The sequence below is a fragment of the Mesoplodon bidens genome (assembly GCF_964165515.1).
Source record: "Mesoplodon bidens genome assembly, chromosome: 19".
NCBI classification, from domain to species: Eukaryota; Metazoa; Chordata; class Mammalia; order Artiodactyla; family Ziphiidae; genus Mesoplodon; species Mesoplodon bidens.
In genome coordinates, this window is record NC_138179.1 from 46,142,095 (window position 1) to 46,166,471 (window position 24,377).

General features: G+C 48.8%; 1 protein-coding gene across 2 annotated transcripts in view; it reads left to right on the forward strand.

Moving 5' to 3' along the window:
* Nucleotides 1-24,377, forward strand: part of PECAM1 (platelet and endothelial cell adhesion molecule 1) — a 53,770-nt gene that overhangs the window by 21,742 nt on the left and 7,651 nt on the right. Inside the window, exons 7-14 of one of the 2 annotated variants that reach the window (XM_081219727.1) lie at nt 94-369; nt 3,717-4,004; nt 4,629-4,736; nt 5,841-5,868; nt 6,570-6,646; nt 8,783-8,836; nt 9,856-9,918; nt 15,592-15,648. In XM_081219727.1, the coding sequence (XP_081075853.1) occupies nt 94-369; nt 3,717-4,004; nt 4,629-4,736; nt 5,841-5,868; nt 6,570-6,646; nt 8,783-8,836; nt 9,856-9,918; nt 15,592-15,648 (951 nt within the window). The remainder of the gene's footprint in view (nt 1-93; nt 370-3,716; nt 4,005-4,628; nt 4,737-5,840; nt 5,869-6,569; nt 6,647-8,782; nt 8,837-9,855; nt 9,919-15,591; nt 15,649-24,377) is intronic. The other variant, XM_081219728.1, reaches the window with a different exon arrangement.

The following is a 24,377-nucleotide window of genomic DNA, read 5'->3' on the forward strand; positions in this document are numbered from 1 at the left end:
AAAGACAGAGAAAGCCAAGCCCAGAGTTTGGAGAAGGAATCCCTTAGGCTGGATGTTTTGCTTCAGATTGTTTCTCTCTCTCTGTCGTTCTAGAAGTGCTTTCCAAGCCCAGTATTTTTCATGACTCCAGGTCTGAGGTGATAAAAGGACAGACCATAGAAGTCAGTTGTCAATCCATAAACGGAACCTCACCCATTTTTTATCAGCTTTCAAAAGCAAGTAAGACTTTGGCGAGTCAGACCATGGGCTCCAATGAGCCCGCAATATTCAAAGATAACCCAACGAAAGATGTGGAATACCGTTGCATCGCAGATAATTGCCATTCCCATACCAAACTGGTCAGCGAACTTCTGCAGGTCAAGGTGATAGGTAAGTCATGTGGGAAGAAGAATCCATGTGGGACTGGGGCTTTAGTTCACATTTTCAAAGGTTTGGGGTGGACAAGAGAAGTGGGTGGTACTTGTGCAAAGTCCATGAACATGACATGTGGCAAAGCAGACCAAGGCCCGAGTAAATGGAGCCGGAAAATATCTGGGGGTTATCAGTGTGGCCAGTGTCATCCTTTTTCAGAACCTTTCAAGTGAACTGCTGAAATTATAAGCGTAAAGTGTCCCAAGTTGAGGAAGCACAAAAGTTGTGCTTTGGGGCTCCCTTAGCATTTGCTCCTGTTTAGAAGAACTGACAATCTTCTCTGAGAATTGTAGGCCAGAGCTCTTCTCTACCATGGACCCTTGGCGGGGCAAATTCTGGTAGGTGTGGAACCCACAGCAGTCAGAGCCGCAGGCTAGCAGTCACTAGGGCTCTCATACTCAAGAGAAATATACCATTGTCCTGAGAAGGATAGTTTTCCTCAAGCCTCTGTCTTGTACCTTTCCAGAGGCCTTAGGAGTGCCCATTACTTGCATCTCTGAGACGTTCTGCATCTTGTTGTGAAAAGCTTAAAGAGGCTTCCTCTTCATCCCCCTCCTTTTTGTTTCATAACTGCTTGTCTACACATGCCATGTGAACATCTTGAGTTGGACAATAGTTTCTCCTACTATTTTTTGGGGGGTGGGGTGGGGCATGCCGTGCGGCTTACGGGATCTCAGTTCCCCGACCAGGGATTGAACCCATGCCCTCTGCAGTGAAAGCCCGGAACCCTAACTACTAGGCCACTAGGGAACTCCCTGATTCCTCCTACTATTAATGTATAGCCTAAGAGAAACAATACTTTTCAAATTAACATCAATATATATTAAGCCTCTCATGCCATAGGGCATACAAAAAAAGAAGACATATTCTTTGTTTTCAGTGATATAATGACAGGATATAAACAATGATATAAACACAGGATCTCCTGATTAAACAGTGAAGAAACATTTTAATATATTTGAATAACAGTGCAAAGAAATATAGAAACAAATGTCACACGAACTCTCCTCACAATGATGGTGATAGGAATTTAAGGCATGAAAGATATCATCTAGCTTGAGTGGGAAGAGCTGGGTCAGGAGCCAGGGTTCAACAGTGGGTGGGCAGAGAGGGCTAGAGATGGTCCCCAGCCTAGTCAAATAGGTGATCAAAAGGCTCCAGGGAGCAGCTCTAAAGGCTGTGGGTAAGTCAGATGCCTGGAAAGAAAGACTGGGAATGGAGAGTCGTTGGATATAAACTGGTAGAGTAACTGAGCCTAACTGTGAAAGGCATCAGCTGCCAGCCTTAGGCACTGGGGATTTGTCCTGTGTGCAGTGAGGAGCCAGAAGAGAGAAGGAGGGCACGCTGAGAATGGGGTCTTGGGAAGATTAACCTGCTGGTCCCGTCAGTTAGAAGGAGCGGAGACTTCAGACCTTACAATACCTTAAGAAGCTAACGTAGAAGCCCATGTGAAACTCTTGGTTTGAAGTGAGTCAGTATTAGTGGCTAATATTTACTGAGCTCTGACCACATGTCCAACCCCGTGTGAAGTTTGTTAGTAAATTATTCCCATTCATACTTACAATAGCCATGTAAGCCCCATGTTAATATCATCCTTATTTTACGATGAGGCAACTAGGGCTTAAGATAAACAGCTGGTGGGCAGTAGGGTCCGGAACTGAGGCCAGGCAGTCTGGCTCCTGAGCCTGGCCTGCCACCACCCCCTTGTGCTTCACAAGAAGACAGGCTGTCAGGTCAGGCTGCACCCTCCAGGAGTCTGCCCTTGTGCTTGACCCCCACCATCCCATCCCAGGCCTGGTGCTCCCTCTCGGTGGATCAGCAGCTCCATGGTCTTGGCCACGCCCTGCACTCACAAGAGGGTGATTCATAAATCAGATGCCGGTCTGCCGATTGGTTCATTCTGTCACTAGCAGGAACATACTTGGGAAGACAGTTTAGCATCAGAATTTTAATGGTTGAACATGGAGTGAAAGGGTCTGTCTATAGGAGCAAGATGAGTTCTTCTTGGATCTGCTGGGAATGACAGGCTGGCAGGGCTTCTCAGTGGAAATGTGCAGGTAAAAGTCAAGACTTGGAATTCAGGGGAGTAACCTGGACTAGAGCTATATATCTAGGCATTAAATGCCATAAGTTTATGTGTTAAATTCGCAAATAGAAGCTATAATGTAGATGAAATCACCAAAGACGAGAATGGAGAAGGCAAACTGAGGACTGAATTTTGCAGAAAGTCCACATTTAAGGGGCAAACGGAAGAAAAAATGGTAAATAAAGAGGTAGTGGCAGGCGAGGAGGTAAGAGAATCAGAGTGTGAGGCTTCACAGAAGCCCAGGGAAAGCTGAGTTCCAAAGGAAGGGCTGGGTGACAGGTGAGAGCTGTAGGGAGGCCAAGGATGGGAAGACGGAAGGAACATCTACCATGGACTGGACCTGCAGGGAACTCAGGGATGAGTTAGTCAGGGGTCAGGTCATCTGTGAGTTTCTTCAAAACCAGAGATACAGAGCAGTTTCAGAAGCAGAGGGATAGAAGTCAGGTTTCCAGGCTAACAAGAAAGTGGGAAATGAGGACATGAAGGCAATTGGTTTAGATCATTCAAAGGAGGAGAGAAACAGGACGAGCTCGAGAAGGCAGTGCGTCAAGGTTATTTGCTCGTAAGATCTGGAGGTGCCATGCATCTTTGTAAGCAGAGGGAGAGAAGTCACATACACAGACACACACACGCACTCACACACTTACACACAGTCTCACACACAAACTCACCCAGAACAGACCCTAGTAGAACACATAAGTTAATCGTGTAGTTGAGCTAAGTGGTCAGTAATACTTGAGGTGGTAAGTGAAGGGAGGTGTCCCTAGCATCCTGTGTCTCATCAATATGTGAGGGCAGGAGGTGTCCACTGGTGCCCTTCTGGGCTAATCGGGGGAGGAACTGTGAAGAACGTGGGATTGGGCTTCCCTGGTGGTGCAGTGGTTGAGAGTCCGCCTGCCGATGCAGGGGATGCGGGTTCGTGCCCCAGTCTGGGAAGATCCCACATGCCGCGGAGCGGCTGGGCCCGTGAGCCATGGCCGCTGAGCCTGCGCGTCCGGAGCCTGTGCTCCACAACGGGAGAGGCCACAACAGTGAGAGGCCCGTGTACCGCAAAAAAAAGAAAAAAAAAAGAACGTGGGATAACACAAGTGACTTGAATAAAAGGCAAAGTCCAAGTCTGAGTCACAGTCACAGATAGCTGGTCTTGACCAGTGGCCGTGTCATGTTCTTCCTCTTCCCCACTTCTCTTCTCAATGCTAATCCCTTTCCTGCTTTCCAGCCCCGGTGGATGAAGTCAAGCTCTCTGTCCTGTTGAATGAGGAGGTGGAGTCTGGGAAGCCCATTGTGCTTCGATGCTCCGTGAATGAAGGATCTAGTCCCATCACATACAAGTTTTACAAAGAAAAGGAGGGCAAACCCTTCTACCAAGTCACCTTGAATGACACCCAGGCCATTTGGCACAAGCCAAAGGCTAGCAAGGAGCAGGAGGGACAGTATTACTGCACGGCCTCCAACAGAGCCAGTCTCTCCAAAAATGTCCTCCAAAGCAACACCCTGACAGTCAGAGGTGAGTCGAGGTCTCAACGGCAAAATGTCGTGTGAGCTCCAAGGGCAAGGCTAGAAAAGCACTTGTCAGGGGAAGTGGGTGGGAGTTTGGTGCATTTTACTGAGGGTTAAGGGACCAACACATTCGCCAGGCTCTTTGGTTTCAGGTAATAAAAATCCACTCAAATTAAGTATAAAAGAGGAATTGATTACTATAAGGAACTAGAAGTATTTCACACAGTCCTAATTACAAATTCTTGGTGGAGAGACACCAGCTTGGGTCAAATGTGCGCCCATGGACCACCTGTGGTCAAGAGGAGTGGGTCATGCAGAACAGACATGGTTTTAGAGGAGCCCACCTATGTGGGCAGAGGGTGATTTATGGAGAACGAGGAAGGGTGAACAGACACCCTAAGAAGAGTCTCCTTCAGTCCTATGGTCCTTTCAGACCATCACTGACTCGTTTTATAGCAGAAACCACTATTTCTGCCCCTCCTATGAACACAAGAGTCCCTCAGAGGTGCATGCTCAGTGAAAGACATCAGTTACAAGGATATAAAAATCAGTCTTTTTGCTGCTTAGGGCTGATACTATTTCTTGCTGGCAGAGGAAAAACTGATACATTTAAAATTTTTTGCACTTCCAGTCTATCTTGCCCCCTGGAAGAAAGGACTTATCGCAGTGGTTGTCATTGGAGTGATCATTACCACCTTGATACTTGGGGCCAGATGCTATTTTCTGAAGAAAGCCAAGGGTGAGCCCAGTCCTTTCATTCCATTCTGACAGGCTGCCCTGCCAGGGAACCCGTCACGGATGTGAGGGGTTCCAGCCTCACGGGAGGCTAGCGCTCCGCTCCAGTGAGAGTCGAGGACATGTGCCTGACGATAGCCGTTTTCCTCCTGGGGTGTCACCTCGATAACCAAAGATTTTGGCTTTGGTGGGTGTGGAGGTTTTACTGCCCCTGGATTTAGCTAGGCAAAAGTGAAAGCAATTGCTTTCTTCGTTGGGCTCCCCAGAAAAGATGAATTTGGGGGGAAGTTGCATCTACATGTGGTCAGAAGCAGCACTTCGTGTGGATTTGGCGACATCTAGTCCTACAGTTGGTAGAGTTGGGCATGAGTGGAGACACCCACACACGCTGAATGCCTCCCAGTTAATCTTCTGGTTGTGCCACGATTTCTACCCTGTGCTCGGGGTTATCCATGTGTGGAGGGAAGCCAGGATTACTCATGGACACTCAGGAATCAGAGTTAGTTAAGCAAGATGCAAGCAAAAGGGCACAGCGACGGTAAAGTCTGCAAAAATTTTTTGGGGATAAGGCGGGTTGCTTATCCCTGTTGGTGCTGCTGCCTGGGATGGAAGGAGACAGATGGGATGAGGAGGGCTTTTTCCTAAAGCAGGAAAGGGGCAGCCCCCCTGGGAAAACAGTCCTAAGGCTGAGTCTGGCCTTGGCCTCAGGCCAGTTTGGAATTAAAAGCCTGGGGATTGATTAAGCCTTTACTTTTGGAGATGGTCTTGAAGCAAAGAGATAGTTGCCCGTTCATCTGGCTCATCTGGTTCCTGTGCTGTTGTCTTCCTCTCCGTCACATTCCATGAAGGGAAGTTGCTTCTGGCTACAACAGTCGAAATGTCAAATTTCAGGGAACATGATGTGAAATCTCTTGGTATAAGACCAAGAGAAGACCTGCTTCGTTTATTTTCCTTTTTTAAAAAGTGCAAATATATTTGGCTTTCTGTTCTCTCTTTTTATGGGTTTTCAATCTTCAAACAAGTCAAATATGGTTGAAATGAGTGTTCCTGTCTGATATGGTTATGCGTTCTTTATACTGACTTTGGTTCTTTTCTTTGTCTTTCAAAGCCAAGCAGATGCCGGTGGAGATGTCCAGGTCAGTGTACTTGGAAGAGGGGTGGCTGTCCTATGGGTGTGGATAGACTTGTCTGGAGAGATTCCTGTCGTTAGGAAGTTTTCAGTGGTTCTTGGCAAACTCAGAAAAATTAGGACCTTGGGTGTGAGCGGTGTAGGGGTGTGTGTGTGTGTGTGGTGTGTGTGTGGTGTTTATGTGGGTGTGTCTGTGTCTCAGTGGAAGATTGCCAACTGTCCTTCATGGGAAGGAATGGCTTTATTCTGAGGTCATGTCCTGTCTACACTTTTCCTTATGAAATTATAATGGTAGATGGAATTTAAAAATTTTTTACTTACTTGGCAAAATAGAGTTGCCTTAAAAATGGTTGTACTATTTTTACTGTTCTTGAGATCTAAAATCCCAAAGCATGGAAACTATCGTTCTGTTCCTGAAAGAAACAATAGCACAGGTTGAGGAATCCCCTCCAGACATGGGATTCGCCTCATAAAGGACTCCTCATGTTTGTGCGCCCTTTGGCCCGGACACTTATTTCAACAGCAAAAAGGTTTTTGTCAAATAATCATAGAGCTGAAGAAAGCATTAGTTCCAAATGAGAGTAAAACTTTCTTCACTTCAGAAAACTCTTCCTGGTTTTCTCATGCTCTTTCCTTGATTATTTTGTTGGTTTGGAGTTAGAGCCAAAAAAATGTTATTTCTTTTTCCTTTTTAAATTTCAATTTAAGGCCAGCAGCACCACTTCTGAACTCCAACAATGAGAAGACATTGTCAGATCCCAACACTGAAGCCAACAGACATTATGGTACCGTCATGGTTTTGTACAGTTGTTAAGAGTTTTTCCCAACTTGCTCTACACTCTCCTGTCCCTCTGAGAAGCAGAATCTATGGGCGGTGGGGTGAGGTTGGAAGGGAAACTCTGGCTTCAAGCTGGGCCACTTAATCTAATCAGTCATTGGGTGGTGAGCTAACAAGCAAAACAAAAGCTTAAGAAGAAAGGCAGACCATTGTGCTCTAATTTCACCACCTTCTAAATATCCCAAGGAATGAAAGGTGGAGAATAATTATAATGCTGTGGACACCCACGTGGGTTCTCTTCACACACTGGACGCTGTGCAAGTGAAATCATTCTTCATTTGTAAGAGAGAGACCAGCTATCAAATGAAGGCATTGGTAAAACATCTTCTCAGGTGGAATTATTTATTGCAAACACAAGGCAGTCTCATTTCAAACTTGCCCCAGCGGGAAACCAATTTAAAGATCTCACTGTTGGTAGAGGCATTAAAAAAAAAAAAAAAAAAAAAGAGTGGTGCAATAAAGGAATACCTGGTTGTGAGGTTTATCACAGCTTGAGAGTCAGATCAATAGGGTGGGGAGCCAATCCCGGGTGTTCTTAATCCCATTAGGTCTGTGAGAAAATTGTTCACACCTTTTAGCAGGGGTGTTGTCTGTTTCCCAGAGGGGGCCATGATTACATCACACAAAAAGTTCTGTCCCAGACAGTTTTGGGAATTAAACACTGATGTTCTTTTCTCTTTTTTTAAAAATTTATTTATTTATGATTTATTTTTGTCTGCATTGGGTCTTTGTTACTGTGCACGGGCTTTCTCTAGTTGTGGCGAGCGGGGGCTACTCTTCATTGTGGTGCGCGGGCTTCTCACTGCGGTGGCTTCTCTTTTTGCGGAGCATGGGCTCTAGGCACGCGGGCTTCAGTAGTTGTGGCACGCGGGCTCAGTAGTTGTGACTTGCAGCCTCTTGAACACAGTCTCAGTAGTTGTGGCACACGGGCTTAGTTACTCCACAACATGTGGGATCTTCCCGGACCAGGGCTCGAACCTGTGTCCTCTGCATTGGCAGGCGGATTCCTAACCACTGCGCCACCAGGGAAGTCCCCTGATGTTCTTTTCTAATTCTGTAACAGCATCGCACAAAATAAAAACTTTTTAGAATACACCTTTTACAGGGCACTCCTGAGAAATCTTTTGAGAAATGAGCAATTCCTATAGTACTGAATCATAAACTTTTTAAAAAGTAAAATAAAACATTTGTCGTAATAAGAGTAATGTGCCAATAAAGAGAAAAGAGCAAATATGTCATTGAAGAAACTACATTCGGAAGAGTTTGGTGAATATTTAGCAAAAAGTAATCCAGTGCTATAGAGAAAATACCTCTTTGTGGTATAAAGTGGGTTCTGTTGGTAATTTGTATTTATACATAAGAACAAAGATATGATATTCTAAATTAAATGCTGATAAAGACTTATATTAAAATAGAATTTCCTCCCAAATTTCCAAAGTGCAAGAAATACTCCAATTCTTATTATATTTTCTCTGCATGGATTATTTCAGTTTATAAATGTATGTTAGTAATCACAATAGTAATTTGTAAATACGTAATGGAATGGAATGGAAAACCACGTGTTCTTCAGGAGTAGCATTTGTAACACTTGTGAGAATTCTTTTTAATAAAGAACAACTTGATAAAAAAGATCAACAAATTTTTGCTCCTGTCCAGGTGTCAGCCTGGAGATATTGCAATATCTTTAAACCATGTTCTCATGGATCCAATTCTCCAGCTGAAGGATACTGGTCCACTAGTATCCTTCATGTTTGTGGTCACTGGCTCGCCCCTTCTAGAATTAAGCTTAATTTCTTCTGAGCTTGCTTCTAGTGAACAATTCTGAATTTTGAACAACTCATAAATAGCCGTGTCCCTCCCATGCGATGGTGGGCATCATACCAGTTTTAGAAAGAGACCAGGCAGTGGGTTGGATGGGGCCCAGGGCCACCAGGTGGGTATTCGGACCCCAGATACACTGCTGATTGCCAACTACACTGAAGAATTTGGGCTTGTCTCCTTTTGTTAGTGACACTGAGTTTTCTAAAATTTATATAGAAAACTAGGAATTCCATTGTCACTCATCCTGTTATTTTTCAACTAGGTTACAATGAAGATGTTGGAAACCATGCAATGAAGCCATTAAATGAAAATAAAGGTAATTATCTATCTAACTTTTTAAAAATGAGAAACCTTTGCTTTTATATAAAAGACACCTAGGAAAAGAACAAAAGCTGTTAAGACCTGTGGATATTTCCTCATCTCTCTTAAATGGAGATGGCTATTGCTTTCTCCAAAGATGCTGTCTAGTGTCTCTTGTTACTTGTCTTAAAAATAAGCAGCAGTGCTATTTTATTTTATTTTTTATAGTGTATTTTTCTTTTTTATTAAACATTTAGTAGATACAAAATAATATTTATAAGTTATGTATAAAATATAAACAATAGCAATTCAATAAATAACTGCATACCCACCATCCTTTAAAAAAAAAAGAACACTTCCACTACCTTTAAAGTACCGTGCGCACTTCTTCCCACCCCAGCCTCTTAACACTTTCTTTGCCAGCTTTATTGAGATATACTTGACATATAACATTGTGTAAGTTTAAAGTAAACAACATGATGATTTGCAGTAATGCTATATTAAAAAACACCTGTGCCTCTACTAGCCAAGAGATGGGAGATCCTCCTGACTTATTTAGTAGCCCATTCTGAATCAGGAAGTTCCATTCTGGGTGTAACTTGATTTCCTATGCATATGCCTCATACTCTCAAAGCAGTTTGAGGCTGGGGACCCCATTCCCCATTTCCTGAGATCCTTTCCATCTTGGAGAAAGCGTTCTGTGCCTGTGGCCATGGAGAGGGCTCCTATAGTTAACTGCTGTGGCCGATGCCGGCTGTTTTCTGTATCTAATGAGCTTTACAAGTCCTCAAATTGTGGTAACAACGGGACCTGAGCCGGAGGGTCCTTCCACATCCCGGAGTGCAGGCCTCCTCATTACCTCTCCCAGCCTGAGTTTTCTCGCCCACTTAGAATGGAGTTAAGCCTGCATCCAGCTTCCCTGTTAAAATACAGACTTCTTCGATCACTTGAATAGAAACCTCTACTGTGGTCTGAGACCTCCCCCCACCAAGGAGACTCTGTCTAACCGCAGGCTGCTGTGGTTCTTTCGAGCAGAGCCTCTGACCTTGGACGTGGAGTACACTGAAGTGGAAGTGACCGCCCCTGAGCCTCACAGAGGTAACACCATCACTCAAGGGATTCCCCACGTTTTACTGTCTGCTTGGGTGTAGATGCCAGGGTGGGCTGTGCTGTGGCCCCCAGACAAGAATCTAGTCACCCTCGTCTCTCAGAAGGGAGGTGGTCAGCAGACAGACGGGCTGGACATGCCCAAGGCAGGAGCAGTGACACCCACCCAGGTTTGGAGGTGTAAAATTTCATTAATTATTATTTATCATACTACTAATGATGGCTGTGTTTTATTGAGCAATTACTAAGTGCTAAGAAATGGGTCTGTTGAGAGACTCTTAGCAGGCAGCCTCACTCCTGGGTGTTTGGGCATCCTTCCAGAGGTAGCCCCCTTGCCCCAATCCAGCACCTTCCTTAAAAAGTTGCTTGCAGACTGAGCTTGTATAAATGAAATGTGCAAGGGGATGAAAGGGCTTGGCTATTTAAAGGGACAATTGGGTAAAGGCTTTTGAAAGCACAGACTCCCTCTGCATGTAAACAGTGGCACCATCATTATGCTTCAGGCTTTGTTTTTATGTGTGGTTCTCTTGGGCACGCTGCCCTGGAGAAGGCCCCTAGCTCTGGTCCTGCACTGGGGAGACTGACTCAGGGTGGGTCAGTCCACAGCAAGCACTAGAACGTCAATCTCAGCTGCTTCGGGCACCGCCAAAAAAAAACAAGCACATCCTCCTAAACCTCCTTAGCTCCCCCAGAGGCTGCCACACAAAGGAAGCAGCCACCCGAGCCTTCCTGCCCTGCTGGGAAGCTCGTTAGGGCTGTTGCTGTGCATCCCCCTTCCTGCTGAGGCTGAGGCCAAGCTGCGTCCACTCAGCCTTGCAGGCCCGGGGCTGCTTTGCAGAACATGCCTGTATAGCCTAAGCCAGAGCCACGTGGTGATGGCATTCTCTTGTCACCTCTTGCTCCATGATCTGGAAGGAGTTTGGGGTTCCTTCCTTCTTCCCTTGCTTAGCACGGTTCCAGGTACCATGTCCACAGATATGTCCATGGAACCTTCCAGGCAGGGCTGTCCCCTGTAGCCCCCTGGGGCTGGGTGCTGCACAACAGGGCCACCATGCCCATAGTCTGCAGTCAGCATGGCCCCTGCAGTTGGTACTGCCTGATCTGCACCACTACACAGGGCGTCCCAGTTCCAAGTCTAGACTGGACGGGGCAGGTGTGGGGGCCACGGCCGGCCTGAAGTTCTCTTTGTCTTTACTTCACGGTAAAGTGATTTGCTTGTTGGGTTAGCAAATGATGGGCCCATGATGGACCAGCCCCAGTGCAAGCAGCAAAGGTACATATGTGGTCCCCTTCTCGTGGAGGTGTAGCCCCTGAGGGAGTCAGGAAAACAAGGAACCGATGAGTCAGAGCTTGCAGGAAGAGTGGGGTGTGGTGGAAGGCCTGAAAGGTGATGCCTTTTCTGGCTGGGTGGTCCCAGAAGGCCTGTGTGAGGGGTGGCAGGACAGTGGGTGGTGGCCTAGAGCTTGACTCATTTAAAGACCTGAAAGGAGACCTTAAAGGATCCTTAAATGACTCTTTCTGGTCCTTAAATGTCTGCAGAGAGGGTGAGAGGAAGTGGAGGCAGATGAAGCTGGGAGGACCAGGCGGGGCCCAGGGACTGCAGGGCTGCTGGGGTTCTCTTTTTGTTCTAGTCTCAGTGGACTGGGAGCCTTTGGAAGCCTTTAGGCAGTGAAGTGACAAGTTCCAACTTCCTTCTTTTAAAAACGATCCTTGTGGCTGATGTGGAGGATGGATTAAAGGGAACAAAAATGGAAACCAGGCAAGAGGGGATGAGGATGGTGCCAAAGTGCTGGCAGTGGATAGATCCTGGATATGTGTTACAGACAGACCGCAGTACTGGATGAAAAATTCGTGGCCAGGATGGGAGAGACAGAATGACTACATGTTTCTCGACCGAACAACCGCATGGATGGTCGTGATGCCTGCGATTGGGAGGCACAGGCTCATGGGGAGCCTGGTTCGGTTGGGTTAAATTTGAGAGCCCAGGAGGAGACAGCGCAGGGGTCTTGGTGCTCAGAACCAAGTGTGGGTGGGCTCTGGCCGACGGGACTTTAGGGCGGTCCTCGCCAGCCTTCCCTGATCCAGCCTGAGCCCCTCCGTCACCATGCATCGTGGGTGCCGTCCCACGGGTAACAGCTTACTTCCTCCTAAGGGGGCTTCAGACTTGGAAGGAACTGGGAGCCACCACAAGAGGGCGGGGCTGAAGGTGTGTGGGAAACCCCGCTGTCCTCCATGCCCCACTGTGCTCAAGCAGAGAGCGATTGCCCTGGGTTCTGGCCTCACGGTTCTGATACCTGTCCCAGAGGGCCAGGCCCCACCCTTACCCTGCTGCCGGCTGGGCCCCGGGCGAGGTGGAGTTATGAGGGCTGTACGTGAGGCTTGGAAGGCTTTGGATTGAAGGAAACTGAAGCAGGAAGAAGGAAGCAAGGTTTTGTCCTTGGAAAAGCATCCGTTTTCCATTCCTTTGGGGATGTTTCCACGTTAGCAGCGTCTGGTTTTCTTTTTCTTGCTGAAGGTGGGGAGCGGTTGAAGGGAAAAGAGAACCCCTGGGACCGGGCGAAGCAGGGGTGTTTTCCTTTGCCAAGCTCTGTACCTGCAGGGTTGTAACCAGCCGGGTCACCTTTCCCCAGTTTGCACAAAGGTGCTGAGTGGGCTGCAGGGGCCTCGGCAGGGCTGGACTGAAAGTCACTTGGATGGAAATGGAGAGTTTCTAGAGGATTCAAGTTGTTTTCTGGACCCAGCCTCCTTGGCAGCTGAGGGACAGTTGGGGAGAGCGGCCTGGCCCAGGATGCTGTCCCCCTGTTTTCTCACGGGTGGGGAGTGGGGCATTACTAGGTGAGGGCAAGACTTTGTGGGTTCGAGGCCAGTGGTGAGTCAACTTGACCTGGTCTTGGCCAACCCAGTTCCCTGTCCTCAAGGCCTCCCTCCTCTACAGATGGGATGGAGGAAGGAATGGGGACCATGTCCAGCTCTAACCGTGTCTGGCAGCTGACCAAGTGGTCACTTGGAGGTGGAGGAGGGGTGGGAAGGAACTCGTTAAATCCCGGTTTGCTGCATGTTTGCTCTGAGACTAATTGCTGGGAAAACCCCATGACGTTGAAGCCATCTCTTTCTCTGTTAACAGAGAAAAACAGAAGCCAAAACAAAGCCCATCCGGAAACATCCCTGACAGCAGAGACAAACAGCCTGCTGGCCTGGTTTAGTCATTAGCAGGCAGCTGCTGCCTTGGAGCAGCGGGAGGAGGGGCACTCTCAGTGAGCTGCAAACCCCGTCCCCCTGGCCGGGCGGAGCCAGGAGGGCAGTGGGGGAAGCTGCTGGGCCAGCTGCAAATCTGGCAACTCAACCAAGAAGTGAAACCATCCTGCTGCCCTGGCTGATACACAGAGTTATGAGGTGAAAGGGACTTGAGTGCAGCTCCTTGGGTCCAGAGGGTGTCAAGAGCGTCCCCAAGGTGACCAGAGGTCTACCGGCCACCCCTTATGTGCCTGGGGGCGGTGGAGTTCCCAAGGGTGTCCAGGGCCCCAGGCTTGGCCGCCCAGTCCCTCCCCTCCATTCCCTCCGCTCCATTCCCTCCCAACGCCCCCAGCTCGCATTGTGAAGGAGGATGAGCTGGCAGGGCCCCCAGTGTCCTAGAGCGTTTGTCACAGCATTGTTTGCATACCATCCGCCCCACAGCCGGGAGCTTCCGAAAGCTGGAGCCAGGTCCGCAGTCACCTTTTCCTCTTCCAAAGTGCCCAGCACGCGATAGGTGTTAGGACCGTGTTGAACGAGTGACTTGCCCATGCCTGACATTGAGCAAAGAGTCCCTTAGTGATGCGGTAGGACCCCCAGTAGACTGGGGAGTTGCTGGAGCTTCCCCCTACACCTTCAGATCTGGTGCCATGGAGAGTGGAGAGTGGTGAGGGCATCTCTGCTGTCCTCTTAGAGAAAGGCAGGTGTCCCAACAGGGGGTGCCTGGTATCTCAGCCACTCTGCTGAGTACCAACTGCTATTTGGTGCCCTGGGGGGAGTCGCTACGATGCCTTCTGTAAGGTCCTGGCACCCCAGGTGCCCCAAGTACAGCTGTCTATCTGAACTGCCACCCAAGCTTTCTCCTGCCACTTAGGTCATGACATAGGAACCACGACCACTTAGTGTGTGATGAATGACCGTGATTTTAATCCTAAGACCTAAAACCTCAGGAATCAGGCTGATCATGCCAAGAGCTTCCTGAAGGTTGGAAGTCTGAGACAGAGACGCCCGCAGGGACGTTGACTGTTGTCTTCACTGTCCCATCAACCTTTACAGGTGCCCCAGGCAGCCATGCAAAGTCTGGGATCGGGAGGAGCACAAGACCCGGGCGCTGCCCTAGAGGGCGTGGGGCCCGCCAGGGGAGACACTCGTGGGGACAAGTCGTGTCAGTGTGCCGTGGGCGCCCATGTAACTGCCCAGGGCACAGGGAAGGGGGCAGTGTGTCAGAGAGTATGTAGGTGTGTGAGGGTATGTGTACCCAAGTGCAGGAGCGAAGCTTGTCCTGGGGCTTGGAGGATGAGGAGGAACGGGGCAAAGCAAAAGGGCCATGCAGACAGCGGAGGAGTGTGTGCAGGACCAGGGCGTGAGAGAGGGGAGCCTGGTGAGTCAAGGGTATCTTGGTGTAGTTAGAATCCGTGTACGTGCCCTGGCCATCTGCCACGGAGGAAAACGACATCCACGTGGCACTGACCATGGCGGCAGGAAGCATCACCCAGTCTGGGGTTCCGTTTCCCAATTTATAGAGGGAGAATGCTGGCCACACGGCATCAGGCACCTTTCTACAATAAGGCTTCCTGGTCCTTTGTGCAGGTGAGAGGGAAGTGGCGGGCTCCATCCCCTGAGGGTCGTGTGTAAGTGCATGTAGACGCACCATGAGTGTGTGTACGTGTGTGTATACACAACCTGTGTGTGTACGTCAGCTTAAACAGACGGCTGTACAGGGGCTCTGTCTCCCAAACCACTGAATCTCCTCTGGGTGTAATCCACACCCGAAGTGGGTCATCTTGTCTGCTGTTCAGAAAGGGTCCAGACCAGAGGATCTGAACCCTGTCTGCGTATTAAAATCCCCTGGGAAGCTCTTAAAAACACCAACACCAGGGCCCACCCTGGACCAATTCAATCAATCTGCAGTGAGGCTTGGCTTAATGACATTTGAAATCAACCAGCCCAGTTGTCTAGAGTTGTAAGTGGGTCCCAGCTTATCCTTAGAGTCACAGATGATACCCAGGCTCTAACCCAGACCTTGGGTGATTGGGAGACCCTAACCCAGCCTCCTGGGAGGGGCTGGCAGAGCAGCTGGACAGAGGGACACAGTGGCAGAGGAAGAAGGATGGGGCCACCGAGCTGGAGGCTACAGGTCTGTGCTGGGGGTACCCCTACCTGCGCCCCCTAGGTCCAGGGGTCCCACAGCGACCTGTTGGCCTCATACTTCCAGGCTGAGAGTGATGCTGGAGGGACCATGATCTTCTAAAGCTGGGAAATGGCCCGGGCTCAGTAGTGACAGGGATTCCAGGGGCTCCTGGAGATGGGCACTCGTGGGGTGGGTTAGTGGGGTACAGCCTTGCCTGGGAGCCTCTGACATTTTCCTGCTTCAGCAGTGAGCTGACCTGGTGCCCAGAGGCAGTTGTTGACCTGTGCTTGGTCCCTTTCCAGGTCTGGGAACAAAGGGCACGGAGACGGTGTACAGTGAAATCCGGAAAGCTGACCCCGGTGAGTGAGGGCCCCCTCGCTCCCCAAGCCGGGTGTTGGGGGGAGGGCACTTCCCGCAAACTCATCCATGGGGTCTTGGGAGTGGGCAGGGGAAAGAAGGAGCCAAGGCGGCCAGAAAGGGTGCCAGAGTTGTACCAGAGTTGTTAACCCTCTCTTCCCCACCACCCTTAAAAAGTGGCCACAGGTGACGTGTACTAATTATTTAGTCAGTGAACACTTATTGAGTGCCGGCTGCATGCCAGGCAAGCAGAACCTTATACCTTCACACCCAACTAACGGCCAGGTGGACCAGAGCGTGTCCTGGCACCCCTGTGTGCTTATGAGATGCCCAGCAGCGTTCGGGCACTCCTGACCCCAAGAGAAGCAGCATGGCCCTGCCTGTTCTCAGGTGCCAGCCAGGGGCCTCACCTGCTCCTCACCCAGGCCTTGGTGCCCTGGGGCTCCCGAAGCTCTTAGGCAAAGTCAGTGCTTTGCTTTGAAGACGCTCAGTAGCTTCGGCCTTTCTCTGAGCACACCGACTCTGGGGAAGGGTGTATGGATCTGCTTCCGCTTCCTTTGATTTCATCCCAGACCCCACTTCATTTCCCATTTCCACTGTTTCCTCATGGAGAGATTCCCTGGGACTGAATAGACACGGAACTGGGGATGCTCCCAGCAATCTCATTTTTTGTGTAATTGTTCTATTCTATTCTCATGAAATGAAATCCACAAAGACCACTTTTATTTTTTTATCTGTTTTTTTAATTGAAATCAAGTCGATGTACAATATTATGTAAACTTCAAGTGTTCTACATAGTGGTTTGGCGTTCGCATACATTGTGAAATGATCACCACGATTAAGTCTAGTAACCATCTGTCCCCATACAGAGGTATCACAGTATTATTAGCCATATACCTTATGTGATATATTATATCCCCATGACTTATTTTTTTATATAACTGTAGGTTTGTTACCTCCTAATTCCCTACACCTATTTCGCCCATCCCCCATCCTCCTCCCTTCTGGCACCAACAGTTTGTTCCCTGTATCTGAGTCTGTTTTCACACAAAGACTACTTTTAAATTCTGAAAATAAGTCACAACCCAAAGGGCATAAACATTCCAGGGGGAAAATAGTCACTATGCAGATATCTTGCTTTGTACAACAAACCTCTACTTAAGTGGAGTCTTTGAAAGGGAATTATTAAAACAGGCTGGAAAACTTTGATAAAGCCTGGCTACCCCAAGGTAGCCAGGTGAAAGACCAGATTATAGAGAGACCCAAGCCCCAACTGACACCTAATGGCCCAGATAGCACAGTGGGAATGCCCTGGCCTGGGAGTCCGGAGCTGGCTCTAGTCTTGCCCTGGGCCAGGCACTAGGGCTCAAGTTCCTCATGCATTTTTCAGCTAAAATGGATTGAATGCTCACTGTATGGTAGGGGTGATACACTGACTGCGTGCTTCGAGTAAATGGCACCATCATTCTGTGGACCACCATCTGTGGTCCACAGACAGGTAGCAACGATCTCAGGCCCAAACCAGACTCACAGGGTCAGAATCTCCAGAATCTGAACTCCAACAAGGTCCCACGTATTTCTCTTCTTTTCTTTTTTTAAATATTTATTTATTTATTTTGGTTGTGCCAGGTCTTAGTTGCGGCCTGTGGGCTCCTTAGTTGCAGCACACGGGCTCCTTAGTTATGGCATCCGGACTCTTAGTTGGGGCACGCATGTGGGATCTCGTTCCCTGACCAGGGACCGAACCCGGGCCCCCTGCATCGGGAGCACGGAGTCTTATCCACTGAGCCACCAGGGAAGTCCTTGTCCCACGTATTTCTGATGCTGCCAATATTAGAGAAGCACTGTCTTACCTGAAGAGCCTACTTGTTATCTGAACTAGGAATCACCCCTTAATTAATCTTTTTAAAAGAGGTATTTTCATGGGTAGAGCAGAAACTCAGCCCCATGGAAAACTCGACACTGACAGAATGATAATTTGAAAAACATTTCCTGGGGAATTCTTGGCTTCAGTATCTCATTTTGCATTCTCAGTCTATTCAGAGCTAGCAAAACGCAAATTTAGAAACAGGCTTCCTCTGTTCTTCCAGTGTAACAGAAAGCTGAAGCTCAGATCAGGTTCAAGGTTGGTCCTGATGGATAATTGTGTAAAAATGCCCCCTTTGCTTTCCTCGTGGTGGTCCCTGAGATGGTTCGCTTTCAGTCGCTTTGGTTATGCAAAAACTCACGTTTATTAAGCACTTGCTGTTTGTGCTAAGTGCTCTATATTACATTATCTTTCAATCCTCCACAGTAAATCCCATTTTTCAGATGAGGATACTGAGGCATAGAGGGCTTAAAACAGTTCCCCACGGTTAGGGTTAGTACACCAGAACTGGCCCACCCCAGAGCTGGATTCCATGCTCCTGATCATTGAGCTGCCTTTGGTTTTGGGGAACGGAAGCTGGTGAAGTGTGGAGGCCACAGGGAACCCCGGCTACAGGAGGCCTGGGGGCTGTGGCCACCTGAGGCCACCCCTGGAGGCCCCATGCAGTTGGTGAAGGCCACGGCCCAGTGTGGATTCCAAAGGACTTGTGTTAGGGACCCTGCAAATTAGCCTGAAAAAGACAGATTAACAAGAAAAAAGCAGTGAGAGTAACTCGGTGGAGTGGGGTGAAGGAAGCTCCCGGAAGCCTTCCTTCTGCATCCGTTGATTCTCCTTTGCCTCTAGCTCAAAATAACCCTTATGCCAAAGTGGCATGTTTTGGGGTAGCATATTCTGGTTTTCTACTCTGCTTCAGGGTAGCTGTTCAAGTGGGTTCTCTCAGTGTCCCCAGGCTCAGGTTCTAGATGCCTGAGTCCTCAGTCCCCGGCTGTTGGAAGCTGACTGCTCCCGCTGGCCTCAGGCTGGAACAGACCACAGGCACCATAGAACCCAACCCGGTAGGGATTTGAGGTGGTAAAGAGCCCTGTTTTGCTCGGGGATATCTGAGCCCCTGTCCTGGTGCTGGCACTTAACAACTGTGCGACTTTGACCAAGAGGCCTGACCGCTCTGTGATGACTCCGTTTCTTCATCTGTTAAATGGAGATGGGATTAAATGAGAAAAGGGGATGAGATGGCGCCAGGGGAGATGGTGCCATTTACTCGAAGCACGCAGTCAGTGTATCACCCCTACCATACAGTGAGCATTCAATCCATTTTAGCTGAAAAATGCATGAGGAACTTGAGCCCTAGTGCCTGGCCCAGGGCAAGACTAGAGCCAGCTCCGGACTCCCAGGCCAGGGCATTCCCACTGTGCTATCTGGGCCATTAGGTGTCAGTTGGGGCTTGGGTCTCTCTATAATCTGGTCTTTCATCTGTCAGCCAGCTCCTGCCAGATAGGTAGAGGGAGCCCTGGGTCTTATAGCCAAATCCACATCGCTGCTGCAAAAGCCAGCGTCCTGGAAGCCAAGGGAGTTCCTGTTTTTGAGCGTTTCCCACTCAGCTGCTGCCCAAGGGGAGGAGGCTGCAGACCTTGGTTGATTCCTCTTCCCTTTTCATTTTTTTCCTCTGTCAGCCACTCAGAACCATCATAGGGCTGATGGAGGCTCTATTACTATTCCTGCTCTACAGCTGGGGAAATGGGCAGAGGTGAAATAGCGTGTCCTGGTCCCAAGGCCAGTGGTGGCAGAGCAGGGACTGAGTGCGGGGAGCCTGGCTGCCGAGTGGCGCTCTTCACAAGCCTCATGTTTCCCCTGTGTGGCCGAACCAACTGGTTTCCACTTTCATCAGCCTAATTACAGGATCCAACTCTGTCTACTTTAGAAGTTAAGAGTAACAGCCTGGTATGGTCTGGGTGAGCCTGGGTGAGTCATGGAGCCTCTCGGGACCTCGGTCACCTTCTCTGTGGAATGAGGGGCATGGGCTCGGATCTGGATCTGGGGTTCTCCAGGTTGGTTACAATACAGGTAGACTGGCACCACCTCTGATTCAGTAGGTCTAAGTGAGCTGAGAATTTGCATTTCTGACAAATTCCCACATGCTGCTGCTGCTGCTGGTCTGGGGACACACGATTAGAACCATTTTCTAGATGCTCCGAGTTCCCTTCTGACTGTACCACTCTGAGTTCTGCTGTGCTTCTCGTTTGAAGGGGTAGGGTCTTTCCTACTCCCCAGCAATCCTGGAGGGATCGCTTCAGCTTGGCCGGCAGAGATAACCCAGAAACACTGCGTGTGTGCGTGTGTGTGTGTGCGTGTGTCTGTGTGTCTGTGTGTTGAGGGGAGGGTGTGACCCACAATAAAAAAAGGCCCTTTGAGGGTCTCTGGGCTGGTCCGGGAGCAGGCTGAGCGCAGGGCTGAGTCTTTTTTTTTTTTTTTTTTTTTATTAGTCTCTGCTTTACAACAAAGTGAATCAGTCATACATATACATCTGTTCCCACATCCCCTCCCTCCTGCGTCTCCCTCCCTCCCACCCTCCCGCAGGGCTGAGTCTTACCTGCCTTTTCCTTCTTAGGTTTTTGTGCTTCCCCACCTTAGTTTCTCAGTTCCCCATCATCTTCCAAGGAGCAGCACTTCAGGGCTGGCTATTTTGGGAAATGGCTCACAGGGCGTAGTTCTGGCTCTTAGACCCCCTTTTTCCCCTGAGTGATGCAAAGGAAAACTGCTCCTCTAGATAAGCAAAAGGGCAACAGGCAGGCCTGCCTCCAAGGAGCAGCCCCAGGCGGGGCTGGAGAGGGTGTCAGGGGATCTGGTAGGCCGTGGGAGGCACCAGGTCTTTGCAATCTTGGCTTTAGGCTCTGAGCTCAGCGTTTGTTTTTTTTTTTTTAAACCTGTAGTAAAATATATTGGGTTAGCCAAAAAGTTCCTTCGGGTTTTCGTACCATGGAAAAACCCAAACGAACTTCTTGGCCAACCCAACACATAACACTTGCCGTTTTAGCCATTTTTACGTGTACGTTTCAGTAACACTAAGTACAATCACATTGTTGTACGATCATCGCCACCATCCATCTCCAGAACTTTTTCGTCTTTCCAAACTGATACTCCTTGCCCATTAAGTGATAATTCCCCAGACCCAGCCCCTGGCAACGACAACCGTTCTACTTTGTGTCCCTGTGAACTTGCCCACGTTCAGCTGTTTTAATCTGTCAGATCTGGTGGTTGAATGAATGATCTTAAGTTTCTTTCCAGTCGTAACGTTCAGAGTCTCAGCGTCCTGGCGTTTGGAAGGGATGGTCATTTGTCTATGCCTTGGTCGCTCCAGACCCGGGCTCTGGAACATGTCTGTGGTGGGTGGGGACTCAGTCCCTTCTAAGAGTCACTCCCCAGGTCCCTTGGCGCCAATCCTAATCCTCTGCCCACCTTTGACTCCACGTTTGCCCTTCAAATCTGAGTTAAGTCCTGGATCTCAGGGGCCATTTTACCGTGTTTCTGCTGCATTTGTGTCAGCCAGAGGCCAGCCTGGGTGGTTCTCTGTACTGCAAACCTCATGGAAGACACCCTCAGTAGGAGACCTGGGGGTTGGTCTTGGCTCCGCCCTCATCAGGTTATAAGACTTGGACCCACCCCCACTGCTCTCCCATCAGATGTCAGTTTCCTCACAAGCCCCCAGTAAAATTCCCTTGGCCTCAGTGGAGCTGCTGCGGGGTGGACGTGTCAGTGTTCCTCAGGAACGTACGTGGCCCTCGAGTGGATAAGGGCTGTTGTGGACAGGTGGCTTCTATAAAATGAGGAGGGAGGGAGGCATCTCTTCCAACTCATTACCTCCCACTGGGTCTTGACCACAGTCATGCACATCTGCTCTTCTGTATTTTTTCATAGTTGAAAACTTATTGGAAAAAAATTTTTTCTATGCATTTATTTTATTTGTTTATTTTTGGCTGCATTGGGTCTTCATTGCTGCACGCGGGCTTTCTCTAGTTGGGGCAAAGGGGGGCCACTCCGCGTTGCAGCACGTGGGCTTTTCATTGTGGTGGCTTCTCTCATTGCGGAGCACGGGCTCTAGGTGCGCGAGCTTCAGTAGTTGTGGCTCGCGGGCTCTAGAGCACAGGCTCGGTAGTTGTGGCGCACAGGCTTAGGTTCTCCGTGGCATGTGGGATCTTCCCGGACCAGGGCTCGAACCTCTGTTCCCTGCATTGGCGGGCAGATTTCTTTTTTTTTTAATCTTTTATAAATTTATATCATTTTTTTTGGCTGTGTTGGGTCTTCATTGCTGTGCCCGGGCTTTCTCTAGTTGCGGCGAGTGGGGGCTAGTCTTCGTTACGGTATGCGGGCTTCTCACTGTGGTGGCTTCTCTGGTTGTGGAGCATGGGCTCTAGGCGTGTGGGCTTCAGTATTTGTGGCACGTGGGCTCAGCAGTTGTGGCACACAGGCTCAGTAGTTGTGGCTCACCGCCTTAGTTGCTCTGCAGCATGTGGGATCTTCCCGGACCAGGGATCGAACCCGTGTCCCCTGCATTGGCAGGTGGATTCTTAACCACTGTGCCACCAGGGAAGCTCCTATTGGAAACTTTAAGTTCATTATTAATACGTTGTGACAGTGACTCAAGCACAAATGACATTATGTTTCCTACTCTTAACTATTCCAACACCTGAAATATTCATTTTTAGAAAAATATAAGTACTAATATAGTAGCATGCTAGAAAATTTTGATATTAAAGCTTATTTTCCCATTGGAGTTACTTTGGCTTTTTTTTTTTTTTTACGTATACATATATCTATTAGTTTTCAAATTCTTTTCCCATTTAGGTTGTTACATAATATTGAGCAGAGTTCCCTGTGCTACTATTCTATTTTGTTGACATATTGCTGAGCTAACATCTTCCTGTCCCAGCAATTAACTCAGTCTGAGGCAAGGAAACCTCTCAATCTTTGAGCTTTTTCACTTTCCAGCCATCAGATGATTCTTTGCTACATGTTCCCTGCCTGTTAGGGAGGGAAGGAGAGGGATTCTCAGAACTTGGAAGACTTTATCAGAATGAGACCAAATTGAAGTCAGCCTCAGGAGAAAACAGAGCAAGCCCGGGGACACTGCCAGAACAGGTGGAGAAAGAGATTTTGCCCCTCACTAAGCTTCAGTTTTCTCAGGGGAATGGAGAAAATGCTGATAATTGCCTCATAATTTAGATCTGCAAGCTTAACACTTGGGTTTTTTTTAAGTTCTTGTTTCCTTTTCCCTCATTTGCCTGAGGTTAGGATTTGTCAGCAGTAGTAGCTCTAGTTATGGTTAATGATATGGCTTACCAGAAACGGGAAAATTAGTCTGTTTTTGTGCTCCTCAGTAAGCAGGCATGTGGATGATCCTAAGAAGTGAGCATTGCAGGAAAGTGAACCAGGTCCCAGTGTGGTACCTTTCTCTCCCAACCCTTAACTAGAACCCATTTACTCCCACCCACCTGGTTTTGGACTTCACGCAGGATAGTCTGTTACTCAGCTGAGCTCTCTTGGTTGAGATGGAGGAGGCGTCTTTGCAGGGTTTGTCCATAGCTTGGTGCTCTGGGTTGTGAGTTGACCTGGAGTCAAAGGCGCCCCCCACCCCACCTCTTCCTCCTCTGACTGGTGCCAACTAATTCAAGGAAAGGTTTGATTCTTTTCCTCCCCCTTGTTCTCTAGTGCTCTCCTAGTGACAGGAGCTAAAAGAGCTAAATTGTAGGTGGGTCGAGAGCCTCTCTGTAAGTAAGCTCATGGTTATCCGTGGCATACTCCTCAGCTTCACGCAGCCTGCTTGAGCGTTGTGTGAACTGGAATTCCTGGCTAGCCAGGGAAGTTTGTATCTTCACTCTGATTCAGCGATTGATGGTTTTATGGTGCTCCAGCTTATCCTGAAAGTACTTTATAAGATGGTTTGCAGTTCATCCAAAGCATAACTTATTAACATATATTTACCCCAGTTTTTAAGGCAGGAGAATAAAGCGGTTTATTATAATTAATTAGCAATGCAGTCAAGTTCTTCCCTATGAAAGAACTAAGGTCTAGGATAAGATTTCCACAGTTTAGAGCAGAGGTTCTCAATGCAAGAGACATTTGACAATGTCTGGAGACATTTTTGGTTGTCATAATTTGGGGTGGGAGGAGGGGTGCTACTGCATCTAATGGGTGGAGGCCAGGGATGCTGCTAAACATCTTAGAATGCACAGGACAAGCCCCATAACAAAGAATGATCCAGCCCAGAATGTCAGTAGTGCCAGTGTTAAGAAACTCCGGTTTGGAGGAATTCGTTTCCTGTCATTCCTCCAAGACGAGAGCTGGTTTTCCTCCCTAGATGCCCTGTGCCCACCTCGGAGGTATCCTGGGCACATCCCACCTGACAACTAGTGGTTCTGGGGAGAGATGCCAAGTCCTGCTCCAGACACTAACCTATGTCTTTTGGATCAGGCAGGGCCCACCTCCCTCACTCAGCCTCCTTCTTCTGCTTTCTCTTTGCCTGGAATTCAGACTTCTGGGATACTTCTTAAGGGAGCAGAAATCCAGTATACCAAGAGTGGCTGGTCATGGAGACAGGACCAAAGAACAGAGGGGCCCTATGCCATGTCCCCTCTGGGAGGGAGAGAAGAGCACTTGAGGACCTGTCCCCACCCATCCTGCGAGGCCCAGAGCAAACTAGCCTAGTGGGCACTGCCAGCCTGCCCCCAGGGTGGCATCTCCTACCTCAGAGTGCAAGGCGGTAAAACTTGCTCCATTAAAAAAATATATGGGGGCTTCCTTGGTTGCACAGTGGTTAAGAATCCACCTGCCAATGCAGGGGACACGGGTTTGGGCCCTGGTCCAGGAAGA